The following is a 13710-nucleotide window of genomic DNA, read 5'->3' as shown; positions in this document are numbered from 1 at the left end:
GGTCCGTTCTTTAAAGACATATCCGAGTTTGCCCAAGTTATAACTAAATTTTTGTAACTCAATTGACACACCTCGTATTTTGGAGCGATAAAAGTAACCTTGTACTTTTTGGATTCGTAAATCGACGGCAATATATGTATATACGTAAAGGGTTTTCCAATAAGACAGGACCATATTATTTTCATGAAATTTTCCATAACCGAATTGCAAAGTGGCTGCCCTATGTCCTCGATAGCCTCACGAATTCTATCATTGAGGTCTTGAATCGATCCTGGGCTGTTGGCGTAGACCTTCTCTTTCACGTGGCCCCAAAGAAAAAAGTCGCAAGGCCAATTGTGATCACCTCTTCGAGACATAAACATTTCCCGTAAAAGATCAGTGGTTTCGTTGCTTGTGTGGCACGTAGCGCTGTCTTGTTGAAAATAAACGTTGTCCAGATCAATACCATCTAAAAAATCGTTAATCATCTCTCGATAGCGATAGATGACACCTGTTATTGGAAAACCTTTTATAAGGAAGACTCAAAACACGGCGCCGCAATGTAGCTGATATGCAGGTGGCACAAAATTAATCATCGAATTTTATTTTTGACTAACTTTTATTTTAAGGTATGTAAGCTCCCCACGCGAAAGGAATTGACAATAAAATACAATTGCACTTAACACTGACGGGTCCAAGATGGATTGCGACGTCGGCGTCCGTGTATATTCGAAAGACTTCCAAACTTCCAAGTCTTTTCGCCTGGGGAATTGGAATAATATTTTTTAAGCAGAAGTTCTCGGGATAAGGAAAGAAACCATACACAACAACTATGGGAAGTATGTATTCTTTCAAATCGCCAGACAATGCAAAGCAGAACTTAATGTTTTAGCGCGCACGACAAACAAAGAGAAAGCTGATGAGCTGGCAATACAGGGGGCATCCTACAAGTATAATATAATGAATCCGAAGCGGTATAGAATAGCCCGGTCCCAAGATATGCGCAAAAGGGAGATATTCTCGCTATCGAAGCAGGGCGTTAACAGATGGACAAACACGAATATCTACAAAAAAAACTAAACAAACATGGCCCAATTTCAACAAATTTAGAACTGACGATTTGTTATGAAAGCCACGCGCAGACATATTCAGAATTACCTCAACAATAACCGGTCACTAGCCTTCGGGGGACCTTGCCAGGAAGTTGGGGTGACCGTACAACGGTAGATGTCTGGCTCGATGTGTAACTTGAAAGAAATTACAGAAAAGAATACGACATGGGCAGATTCATAGTCAAATCAAGATGACTAATGAAAAGCAGTGGTTCTGCAAGTGGTTTACCAAAATGGTATCTTTTAACTTTTTTATCTGCTATCCACCGCCAAACTCTCATCACTCATTGTTTGGTGTGGAAGTATAGCATAGAAGGATTTTGCGGCAAAGTAATTGAAATATACGGTTGGTAACAGAGTAGACGATAAAATAATGAACTGTTTGATAGTCATAGACATATGATAAAGATCCAACGACGCAGCTGGGTAAAACATATCGTACGATCTCTCGAATATTGCTCATTAACACGAAGAAGAAAATGTGTCGGGCATGTCCATCGTCTGCATTTCTTAAAATATTTATTTGCTGTAAAAAAGGCAAGTCGGGAAATCTACGGTACCCGCATTCAAGTTAGATATGCAATTTGAAAGTCTACCCTTTATTTTTCGTTGTAGTGCCATCTATGGTGCCTTAAGAAAAGTCCTGCTCAAAGTAAAGAATATCGCAACGGAGAAAAGAAACCGTTTATCAGGGAAATATTTAGAGAAACTTCGTTTTTGTAGCTTATGCTAAGTATATTTTCAGAAATATGAGTTGCAACAAAAAATATTTAGAAAGTCTTAGCGTACTTTTTTGCAATATTTTCTGATATCAGAAAAAATATCAATATTCTGGAATCCAAGCTGCATTAAATTCTTAACATCGCAAGCGTGTAGGATCGAGATCATCAAAAACTCAAATCAAAATGGAAAAAAAATGTATTTTTAATTAAGTAAATTTTATTATTAGTAAAGGGTGTTTCAAAAGGGGTGCCTATATGTTGTTTTAAAATAAAACATGTAAAAATTTTGATTCCTTCAGATTTCACTACTTTTATTCAAAATACAGCTCTTAACAATTATATGTCAAAAATGATATCATTTAAATGTCCAGCATGCACGCATCTATGGGTAAAATCCGCCAAACAGGCGATTCAGGAATACTCCATTGTTGAGAAAGGCGAGATATAGATTTTGAAGGTTTTTCAGCAACAACAATTAGCTGAATAGAACGTCCAGTTTTTGGTTTGCCGGTCCTTTTTCTATACTCGACAGAACCAGAACCAGTTTATGGACATTTTTTTACCAAGCTTTGAATTGTCGACTTCTCCGTATGACACACCCGCCATATTCTCTAGATATTGCGCCATCCGATTATCACCTGTTCCGATCGATGGCACTGGCGACTGGTCTAGCTGACCAGCAGTTCCAATCATATGAAGGCATCAAAAAATGGCTTGATCCGTGGATAGCCTCAAAAGATGAGTAGTTTTACCGCGACGGTATACGAGATCTACCAGAAAGCTGGGAAAAAGTAGTAGCCAGCGATGGGCAATACTTTCAATGATTCACTTATAACCATTTTTTCAGAATAAAGTTGTATTTTCATCAAAAAAACAGCGGGAACTTAGTTGCGCATCTAATATAAAATATTTATATATAATATATTGAATTCGGCGGCCGCCGTAGCCGAATGGGTAGGTGCGTGATTACCATTCGGAATTCACAGAGAGGTCGTTGGTTCGAATCTCGGTGAAAGCAAAATTAATAAAAACATTTTTCTAATAGCGGTCGCCCCTCGGCAGGCAATGGCAAACCTCCGAGTGTATTTCTGCCATGAAAAAGCTCCTCATAAAAATATCTGCCGTTCGGAGTCGGCTTGAAACTGTAGGTCCCTCCATTTGTGGAACAACATCAACACGCACATCACAAATAGGAGGAGGAGCTCGGCCAAACACCTAACAGAAGTGTACGCGCCAATTATTTATTTATTTTTTTATATTGAATTCGATCTTACTTCGTTATGCATGAAACGTGGCGTAAAACTCACGCTCGAGATGTGACCAGAATCGACTTCAAGCGAAGCAAATGCAGTTACAATTGAAGCAGCTACTTGGAAATAACGTCACAATGAAAAACCATAACTACACCTTCCTGATAATCGACACGGAAGCAATCCGTGAAAAAATGTTACACAAACAATACCGTGAAATCGTGCAGACACAGCTAATGATTGGTTTTCATTTTATTAAAATTGAGTAAATAAATAAATGATTTGCTTTTTTATTAATGATTCAATTTATTTTGAAGAAAAATGCATACAAATAATTATGTGTAAATTCGAAGATGCTCAGGATTTGAAAAAATATAACGATTAGAAACTTCAGTAGGTCACTAGTTGAACGATTAATCAAGAAAATAAATTAAATACAGGATAATTACTATACTAAAATCCCAGACGTACGAATAGCATTTTAGCCATGGCAATTTCGCCACTACTGTAAATTTGTTAACACTACGTTCATGCCTGGTTTGTGTCTTGGCTATGCCTTCATATTTATTTATACATCGGTGAAGTCACACACACAAAGCCATACAATAAAAATTCAAATGACCGAAAACACAGCTATATTGAGTATAAATAAAAATAAAACAATAATACAGATATTACAAATGAATGACTCAATTAAAATGTGTAAAAAGGCGTTAAATTTAAGGACACGCAAGCCGCCTGAAATTACTCCCTTAGCTTCTTTATAGTAAATTAAATTCACGCACAGTCTATCCCATGTCTGCCAAATATAATATTCGAAATTTCGTAAACATAGTCAAAATTGTTGTACCTCAAAGTGTTACCGCGAATAAGCCTCCCCCAAACAGCTGTTTTCCGGTCAGAGCTATGCATAAATATGTATGTTTCCGAGTATATGTACAAATATGTGTTCTTTAAATATTTGGACTGTAAATGTGAGAAATAATAAAAAAGTACGCCCCTTCAATTGAAAATGCCGTCGCACAAAAGCCGACGACGATTGAATTAAGACGGCAGGCCGTTTGCAAGAAGACCTGCGGAAAGGAGTGCATTAAATATTCATAAAAATTATTAACAAACGAACACTCAGACAACAAGGACAAGTATTTATTTACACACATATACACATATAGGTATGCACGCGCATGAGTATGAGTGGGTAATTGCTACTATGCAATTATAATACGTCGACGGCTGAGGTGAAGACAGAATAAAATCAGCAAACGGCGAATTCTTTCAAACAGTCCTTTTTAAAGATCGGGCACGCACATTTCAATATAGACTTTTTTTTAGTGAGAGCAAAAATTATTTAAAAAACTTTTTTTCGCGATATACTTAATAGTTTCGAGAGAATGTACAAGAAAATCCTTATCGGTTCGGCTGTTGCGCTTGTGTTGGGCATTTTCGTTGGATTTGTGGGGTTTCCAAAATTGTTGAAGAAAATGATAAAGGGGGTATGTATTTAAAAGAGTTGCGTAAAATATATACCTACATACAGTTTCGCGCGCAAAATATTTGACATAAATTTAAATTAACTAAAATACTGGAACTAGTTACAGCAATGGTATGAAAATAGTATTGAAAGTGAAGTGAAATGAAATTTGTAATTAGGACTTCTAGGGAACCCGGTAGTCTAGCAACCTTGGTTTTAAGATATTTTAATTTTCTGTGTTTTTTCTTTCGTTATGAAAGTAAAAAAAAAATTTACACCGATATTTATACTTTGTCGGTGTGTAATAATGCTTAAAATAAATACAATCACTTTTATAACAAACAAACAAAAAAAATTAGTTGAAAAAAATGGCGCTGAAGGTGAGCTCGTCAAAAAATTGTATCCTTGCTGCGGGTGAGATTTTCACTCTTCACTTATCTGGAAAATAGAAATCAGAAAAATAATTAATCTAAAGTGTCATAAATGCCAATTATGTACAGATATATGAGTGTAGCTATCATTACATATATATATATATATACATAATTATAATATTCGCTTGCACCCTTTTTGGGTGTTTGGCCGAGCTCCTCCTCCTATTTGTGGTGTGCGTCTTAATGTTGTTCCACAAATAGAGGGACCTACAGTTTCAAGCCGACTCCGAACGGAAAATATTTTTTTTATAAGGAGCTTTTTCATGGCAGAAATACACTCGGAGGTTTGCCATTACTTGCCGAGGGGCGACCGCTATTAGAAAAAACTTTTTCTTAAATTTTGTTCTTTCACCACATTCGAACCGACGTTCTCTCTGTGAATTGCGAATGAATTGCGAAATAATATATAATAAATGAAATTAAGTAAGTTTTTGTGGGAACTGATTACTGCATTTACTTAAAAGTGAGGGCCCCACGAGCGGGTAATAAAAATAAAATTTATTCCTAAAAAAAATTTTAGTTCTTAATTACTCAATCATTCTTGGCCCATGCTGAAAATTTGTTGCCATTTGCTTAAACAAATATCGATTATAATTGAAAAGAGAGTAAAGTGGTTCTGTTACTTTTCAAGTATTGAATTTCGCAAAATTTAGTTTCATGCAATTTAATTTCGAGAAGTATCGCTAATCAGAATAGTTATTGATTAATAAATACGAGCATATTCTGAAAAATATTTCACTATTGGGAGAAAATTATATGAGCTCTTCACGAACAACACTAGCTTACAGTTAAAACCTCTAACAACTGGACCATCTAATTCCTTTGTAATTCGATCGTTAAGTCCGAAACCCCATATAATTTTATTTCTAGCATATATTTTTCGGGGTATCGTCAAAAAACAGTTTTATATTACTGAAAAAAGTCAGATTATAAAAATTTCTAATATCTGGAGAATCTGTTAACCAATTAAAACAAGTGGTATATCAAATTAAATATTATATAATAAAATTGCACATTTTTCATTTCGCATAAAATTAAACTTTTTCAAGATATTTAAAAAAGTTAAAAAATTGTTTGCAAAAATATGAAAATTTCGATTTATGTCTATTGTAGGAGATTTATAAGCACACAATTCTCGAAAAATTGTTTTTACTCATTTCTTAAACCTAAACCATTTCTTAAACCTAAAAATTAATGATATGCGTGAACTAAATGCTCTGATAAATATAAAAAATATTCGCATGAAAATAGAAATACCCACTTCTGCATTGATCACACCCACGTAAAGCTTAACATAGAACACAGTGGTAAAAGTCGTTTTAAATAGAAGTCTACCAGAGAAAACAAGTGGAGCGAAACTACCTTATTTGGTTTGATGGCAGCTTGAAAATTAATATGGAAATTTTTCATCATTAATCGGTCATCTTTGTGGTTATAGAAAGAAAAGTAATTCCGAAGTTCTGGACGCCCAATTGAGGTCACTACTCAAGAAATTATCTATAAAAGCCACGCGATAATATAGGGTTCTGCATATCGACCAGTTATTTCAGTTTTGCCTAAATATTTATACGATATGCGCATGAACAAGCTTTCGAAAATTTGGATGATAAGATCGATTGATCGCACTTTACAACAGAAGCAATCGTTTGCCATTTGAAGGGAGACTTTTCGGGTTTTTCCTATGTTTCGTAAATGCAGACAAAACATAGATTCAGCACAACGTAACCAAGACCAACCAAGGAACTGAGAAGATAATAAACCTCTCGTGGTTAATCAAAGCCGAAGGAGATTTGGTTGAATCTGTAGCCTGACTAGGTACGTGCCGCATTTTTCCGGGATGCACACGATGCCAATTACTTCGATTACATTGAAAAGCGTAGAAGAATCTTCGTCTAAGTTGATATTATACAAAGCAGTTGAATCGATTCAATGCCGATTTGAGGCAAAAACGACCGCATTAACAAGAAAAAAATATTGTCTTCCCCGAATAAAACTCACCAAAGCTCAAGTCCGCAGCAACAATAAAAACAATAATTAAATTAATTCACGAAGTGCCCATTTGTCCAGCATATCATCAAGATTTAGCCCTCTGTTACTACTTCCTATTCCCAAATATGAAGAAAGCACTCAACGGTAAGAGGCTTGAGTCAAATGAGGAGAGGACCCAGAGCGTCAAAACAGTAGACAAATTTGTATGTTTCCTAATAAAGCCGTAAATTTCTGTTTTTGGCATTCCATTGTGCAGCATTGAATGCAAGAATTTAACTATCTGTGGACTACAACTACAATGCGTTAAATAAATATACCACAGGGTATGAAAATATAATTCATACTTCAACAAAACTTCCGTAACTGAAAGTTTTCAACTTTGTTCAAAATTAAAAAATATTCTTAAAAATTTCAAATTTATTAATCAATATTTTCAGAAAATTTCCATGTATGCAGTTTTATAGCCCATTCAGTTTTGGCATAACAAAATGGAAATTTCGTTGGTCGCTGAAAAGTCGCGATGACACTTTTTTTTTTGAAATTTTAATGACAATTTATTGCATTTTCTAAAATTGCGTATACAGTTTACAAAAACGTTTTGTTAGAGTATAAACTATATTTTCAAAAAAAAAAATATTAAAATTAAATAGCAAACCTAGTCAATAAGTCCTTTTGCCGTAGTTATTTAACGAAGTATACAAATGTCATAAAAACTTGTACGCGTGATGATAAAGATGATTAATTGCTATCGCACAGATCATTGGACGCATTTCGTTTTTTTTTATCCGAAAGGGGAATCTTACATAGATACCGTCAATATAGACAGCTTGCACGATTCATACTGATCGCTAAAGATGCACCTCATTCGGGGCCACGCGCAGTTAATATTTCTACTAAACTAGACTTGCGAAACAGTACACCTATGCGGTACCGCCGTTTAAGCATTGCATCGCAAGGCAAAGCTAGCCAGTATGGCTCTTCATTTATATGTCTGTCTCCGTCTACCCTTCGGTACTGCTTTGTCTTCTTTGTTTGCTGCGTTCCCATTCCTTTTTCCGCAGTTCCTGTAACGCATTTGCGGACCATTCTCTCATTTTGGTCCACACCAACTTCGATTGCAGCATGTGACTTTCGCGGGGTTAATCTTTCTTTTATGATTTCTTGATATGCGTATCTCGGGCAGGAGAAGCACGTTCTCACTACCGTTGCCGCAGAACGAGCAGTCTGTTGCGTCCTCGTGGCCGAGTCTTTGCAGATACTCTCTATAGCATCCATGTCCCGTCAGGAACTGTGTCAGGTAGTAATCTGTGTCCCCAAGTCCTCTCTCAACCCAAGCCTGCACGCTTCTGATAAGTTTATGCGTCCCCCTCCCTTTTGTCGCTAGCCATTTTGCCCCTCAATTATGCTCCCCCGTCTTTCTTTCTTACGCTCTTCCGTCGTTAGTCGCCTGTTTAGGCTTTTGGCTTTGTCGTAGACTCTACCCAGTTCAGAGGTCATTATATCTGGTGGCATGATACCCAATATGACATATACTGCTTCAAACGACAATGTCTTGAAAGCACAGGGCACTTAGTCTAGAAACTATTTCCGCCTTCTTCACGTATGGGACGCATAGTGCCATAGTGTGCATGTACAACTGTAAAAAACAAATGTATATGTGAATATATTTTAACATAAATAAGTAACTAATCTATAAAAGTTCTTCAAATAAATTCCAAATTCCAATTTGCCAATTCCCCCTTGTGTGAATTGCTTTCCTTTTTTAAAATATGCTGATTAACTGCATATACTTTTCTCTTAAATAAAACAACACTTAAAATACTAATAAAAATTTTAATCAATATTTTTTTGCTCCAAAAGCAATTAAATTTAAAGCCCGGCAGTGAGCCTCGTCAAATGTGGGAAAAATTTCCAATTGCACTTAACTTCTCAATTTACGTATTCAATGTGACAAATCCTGATGAGGTACAAAATGGCGGAAAACCACATGTGCAGGAGGTCGGACCCTTTGTGTTTGAGTAAGTAACAGTAATTTGCTTGCCATTTCACATACACACAAGCACCCTGAATGACACTTAAGTAAATGCTTTAAAGAGAATGGAAGGACAAATACGATTTGGAGGATTTTGAGGATGAGGACGCGGTTGCCTACAACATGCGAAATACTTTCATTTTTAGACCAGATATGGGACTCAGCGGTGAGGAATTAATCGTAATGCCTCACCCACTAATACAAGTAAAGATTAATAGGTGGTTTTTCATATTTTTGTATTCATAAAAAACGTTTTTCCTTTAAGATTATGGCCATCGCCGTGAAGCGTGATAAAGCAGTCATGATCAATATGATAGCCGAGGGCATTGAGGCGCTCTTCAAGCCCACTACGCCTTTTGTGCGCGCACCCTTCATGGACATCTTCTTCAGGGGTATCGATGTGGACTGTTCAGTGGATCATTTCGCAGCTACAGCAATTTGTCTCAACTTTCATACTGGTGCGGTGAAAGGAGCGGTCAAAGTGAATGATACACATTTCAAATTTTCACTAATGGGAGGGGTGAGCTTCCATAGTTTAAATGTCCACTAGCAAGCGGTAAAAATACCCACACATTTTATTATGTCTTTATTTAAATCAAAAGGCCAATCACACTGACGCCGGTCGCTACAAAGTCGCCAGAGGAGTCAAGGTTAGTCGCGATATAGGGCGCGTGCTGGAATTTGATGACGCTGACGAGTTGAATGTGTGGGATGGTGATAATTGTAATCGTTTTCATGGCACTGACACAACAATTTTTGCACCCCTAATGAAACCCGAGGAAGGTTTGTGGTCTTTTGCTGCTGATCTATGCCGTTCTTTGGGTGCGGAATTCGAGAAGAAGACAAGCTATGCAGGCATACCGGCGTATTATTACACAATCGATTTGGGAGATCCAAAGGTAACTAAAAAGTCGAGTGCATTATGGAACATCCATCTGTAGTACTATCAATTCGCTCTCCATTTCAGAATGAACCAGAGAATCAGTGTTTTTGCAGAAACTACCCAGATGACTGCCCGCCTAAAGGAACTATGGACCTAACGCCATGCAATGAGGCGCCCATGATTGTCTCACTGCCACATTTCTTTAGAGCCGATCCGCAGTTGGTAGCAGATGTGGATGGTTTGAACCCGGAAGAGGAAAAACACGGGGTTTTTATAATTTTCGAAAGCGTAAATATTGAAAAGAAACTTAACAGAATGCAAAATTCTCATTACAAAGCTATTTACGGTAGGAATTTCAAAAAAATTTCAAACATTTGAAAGTTAAAACTCAGCGTGACAAAATGTTGTGTTGGAAAATCTTTAAATTGATTCACTGAGCACCCTAAAGTATGAAGCAGTGCGGCAGTGAAGTACTTGAATTCATATAACTTCGCTACTGCAATAGGATTCTGAAATCTGCCTCACTAACAGTTTACCTCTAAAATCGGCAAATGAAAAAAGTGCGCCTAAAATAGTTATCATATACTTTTCCTTACCACTATTGGTCCATACCCCTACAATTTCTTCTCATGCATATATACCCCGTTGCAAAATTATTAGCACTACTATTTTTTTTTTATAATTATAAAATTCATACTAAACAAAATATCAAACTTTATACAACATTTTTCAAAATTTCATAAAAATTTTCCAATAGAGTTTTTCTCTAGTTTTATGTAGCAGTTTTATCGTCCAGTAAGTTTTGATATAACGCAAGTCTCAAACTTCGTACAAAATTTTTAAAAATTTCATCAAAACTTTCAAATTTATAACAAGAATGCAGTTTGCAGTGCGTTGTGTAATCAACATTTCATCAATACATTGGGATGACCCAAAAAAACTGTGTTTTCTTGATATTATCTCCGTGACCAAAAGAATGGGTGTCTAATTTTCTAATTTTTATTTAATTTTCATTTATTTCAATAACAGGCGGCGTAAATTTAATCATCCAGTATTGTTTTTGAATAACTTTTTACTAAATAAAAAATGAGTTTAAGTGATGGAAGTCTTTATTTCGACCTTTACGTACTCCATTATGAGTTCGTTGGTATACTGCCGGTGTCTAGTTCACAAGTGTCAAATATGTTTAACGTACGACGCCATGTGCAAAAATTAGAAATCTTCCGATAGGGTGATTAATTTAGCGCCACCTTGTATTCACCCGTGCCGCCAACACTGTGAACATTACCATTGAATGCCCATAGGAAAAATTCACTTTTGCGTAAATTTGGTATAAAAGTTTATAGATCAATAAAATTTAATCTACTCCTTTAATTCGCTTCACAAATATTCAGAAAATGTTACCATATGCTTTAAAAACAAAAATATATAACCTATTTTTGATAAGCCTCCAGAAAACATCCCGAAATTGAAAAAAAAATTAAAATTAAAAAACCAAAAATAAATATTTAAAATTTAAATTTATCATTCGTTCATTCAAACTCAATTTCGTGTGCCATAAATAAAAAAAAATACATAAATATTTATAAAGGGTGGTTAAATTTCAAAGGCCGATGTTGAATGTGAACCACATCTAAACGTCAACGACACCGTTGGACTTCTTTCTTTGGGGTTATTTGAAAGGTATATGTCGATAAGCCAACAACAATTCAAGAGCTAAAGGATGAGATAATTCGGCGCATTAACGGCATAGAACCTCGATTATGCCTCAGCGTCATCGAAAATTTAGACCATCGGATGGAGGTGTGCCGCCGAGCTCGCGACGGCCATTTGGCCGATATTTTGTTCCATGCGTAATTGAGCCATACCAATATTATCATAATAAAAATAAATGACAATAATTTCCTAAAAAAATTGTATTTTATTCAAAACCAACACCGGCCCTTGAAACTTAACCTCCCTTTATTTTTTAATTTTTGTACGGCTTCGGATCATCCTAATGTGCACATACATATGTATATTGTTTTATTCATCCACTACAGATATCTGGCACTCCCTTATCTGCCGCTAAACGTTTACAATTCAGTCTCTCCGTCATGCCCGTGCCAGAGGTTGAGGTTATGAAGAATTTGCGCACTCTCACCATGCCACTATTTTGGGTCGAAGAGGCGGCGAGCTTGGATAAAACATGGACCGATATGTTAAAGAAAAAAGTTTTCCTGTGAGTATGGCTTAGATGGAATTGAGTTTTTTCTCAACTAAAATACTTATATTTCCACAGAGTGATTAAAATCAACAACGTCTTTAAATGGTTGTCCACGGTTTTCGGAGCACTGGGCTTACTATTCAGCCTCTATATGCTTTACACTAACAGACAAATTTCGTTGACAAATGTTGCACCAACTATCGATACTAATACTATCGATAAACATTAACGCAATTTACAAATTAGTGAAATGCACACAAATTATTGAGTGGAAAAAGGCAGGACTTGAAATAAGATATCAGTGAATGTGTTAACGTGCTGTAATAATGTATGTAGTAGTAGTGGTAAATATGTAAAAACCTACTTAGTACATAGAGAGTAGCATTAAATGTGAAACAGTGACGACTTTCGCAAAGCAATCACCAGTTGTTTCGCTTCTCATGGTAATGTCGTGGTAATTACTATTTAGGTGTTGCAACAATAATTCGCTGTACTTATTGTACTGTTAATTGGATGAAATAGAATAGAAGAATGAAATAGAATTTATATACATATTATTGCCCTATTACCCTACATTTATTTATAGTATTCCGTCTATCGAAATTACTAGGAGGATTTCTAATCGTTCAGGAGGTGAAGTTGAAGGAATACATATCTACAGAGTGAATAAGTGCCACTTTCAATTCAATAGCAATTGTTGTTGGAACTGCCAAGCAATTTCTGGCAAAAGTCTCAATTAACGCAATGATTACCATATTTCTTAAATCGCTTGCAGCTGACTCTATGAATTACTTCGCAGGTACAAATTCCCGTAAATTAGTTTATAATTGCATCATTCAATGTTGGGCAAATCTACTTAGCTCTTCGGTCATAAAAACTGAGTTTTTATTTTTTTATTTAAATTATGTTAGGTTAAGTTAAACTGGTTGACTTACAGTCACGCATAGCCCAGTTTGGTCAGTAGCAGTAAGAGTTCATTAGGTATGCGTTTTGAAATAGTCCACCTGCATGCCGCCTGTTTTTTTGCAAATTTAAGGATGCATTTCCCACCTACTGCTGAGATATCTTGCAATCCATCAAACTATGGTCCCTCCAGATATTTTAAGTATTTTTTGAATAACGCAGGACGGCCGCAAAGGAGATACTCTACACTTTGCCTCGAGCCCTGCTCACCACATTTCCTGCTTTCCTCACTGTCCGAGATTCTTATTTGATAAGCATAACCTGCTGCTGGGCTATGTCCCATCAGCACGTCTACCATAGTTCTACAATCTCTTCATATTAATTATAGCATAAATCGAGTACGACTGTGATCGTCATGTTTATGCATGATCTTAGCATTCTTGCTAGTGGACTAGCTCTCCCATCTCATTGTATAGTGTTCGTATTGACTTTGGTACTTCGTTGACAAAATCCGAGAATAAATAGACCCCGTTTTTCGCTATATTGTCTACTATCTCGTCCCCTACAATACCCTAATGGCCAGGAACCCTATAGAAATGGGGGCTGCAATTCGCTGCTAACCTCTCTACTGCCTCCCTGCTCTGAAAAACGATCTTGGACGTTATACTAGACGGTGTAATTGCCAAGTGGCTTACTGACTATCTTTGTAAAAGTTAGCTTTGGAGTTGG

At 36.3% G+C, this 13710-nt stretch overlaps 1 protein-coding gene across 1 annotated transcript; it reads left to right on the top strand.

Moving 5' to 3' along the window:
* The first annotated feature begins 4390 nt into the window (after positions 1 to 4390).
* On the top strand, positions 4391 to 12747 carry LOC128866581 (sensory neuron membrane protein 1-like). Its single transcript, XM_054107422.1, has 8 exons — positions 4391 to 4556; positions 8818 to 8975; positions 9052 to 9193; positions 9255 to 9509; positions 9592 to 9888; positions 9957 to 10160; positions 11915 to 12093; positions 12154 to 12747. The coding sequence occupies exons 1-8, from the start codon at positions 4455 to 4457 to the stop codon at positions 12305 to 12307; spliced, it is 1491 nt and encodes a 496-aa protein (XP_053963397.1). The 5' UTR covers positions 4391 to 4454; the 3' UTR covers positions 12308 to 12747.
* Positions 12748 to 13710: the final 963 nt, after the last annotated feature.

This window comes from Anastrepha ludens, chromosome 6 (assembly GCF_028408465.1).
Source record: "Anastrepha ludens isolate Willacy chromosome 6, idAnaLude1.1, whole genome shotgun sequence".
NCBI lineage: Eukaryota > Metazoa > Arthropoda > Insecta > Diptera > Tephritidae > Anastrepha > Anastrepha ludens.
Note: the sequence above shows the minus strand (reverse complement) of the source record. Positions and strands in the feature narration are given on the sequence as shown.

What these genes read in the sequence shown, in the direction of transcription:
- LOC128866581 (XM_054107422.1), top strand. Translation starts at nt 4,455, where the DNA reads ATGTACAAGAAAATCCTTATCGGTTCGGCTGTTGCGCTTGTGTTGGGC. An exon ending in AATTTTCACTAATGGGAGGG is followed by an intron (nt 9,510 to 9,591) that starts GTGAGCTTCCAT and finishes TTAAATCAAAAG; the next exon opens with GCCAATCACACTGACGCCGG. An exon ending in TTAAAGAAAAAAGTTTTCCT is followed by an intron (nt 12,094 to 12,153) that starts GTGAGTATGGCT and finishes ATATTTCCACAG; the next exon opens with AGTGATTAAAATCAACAACG.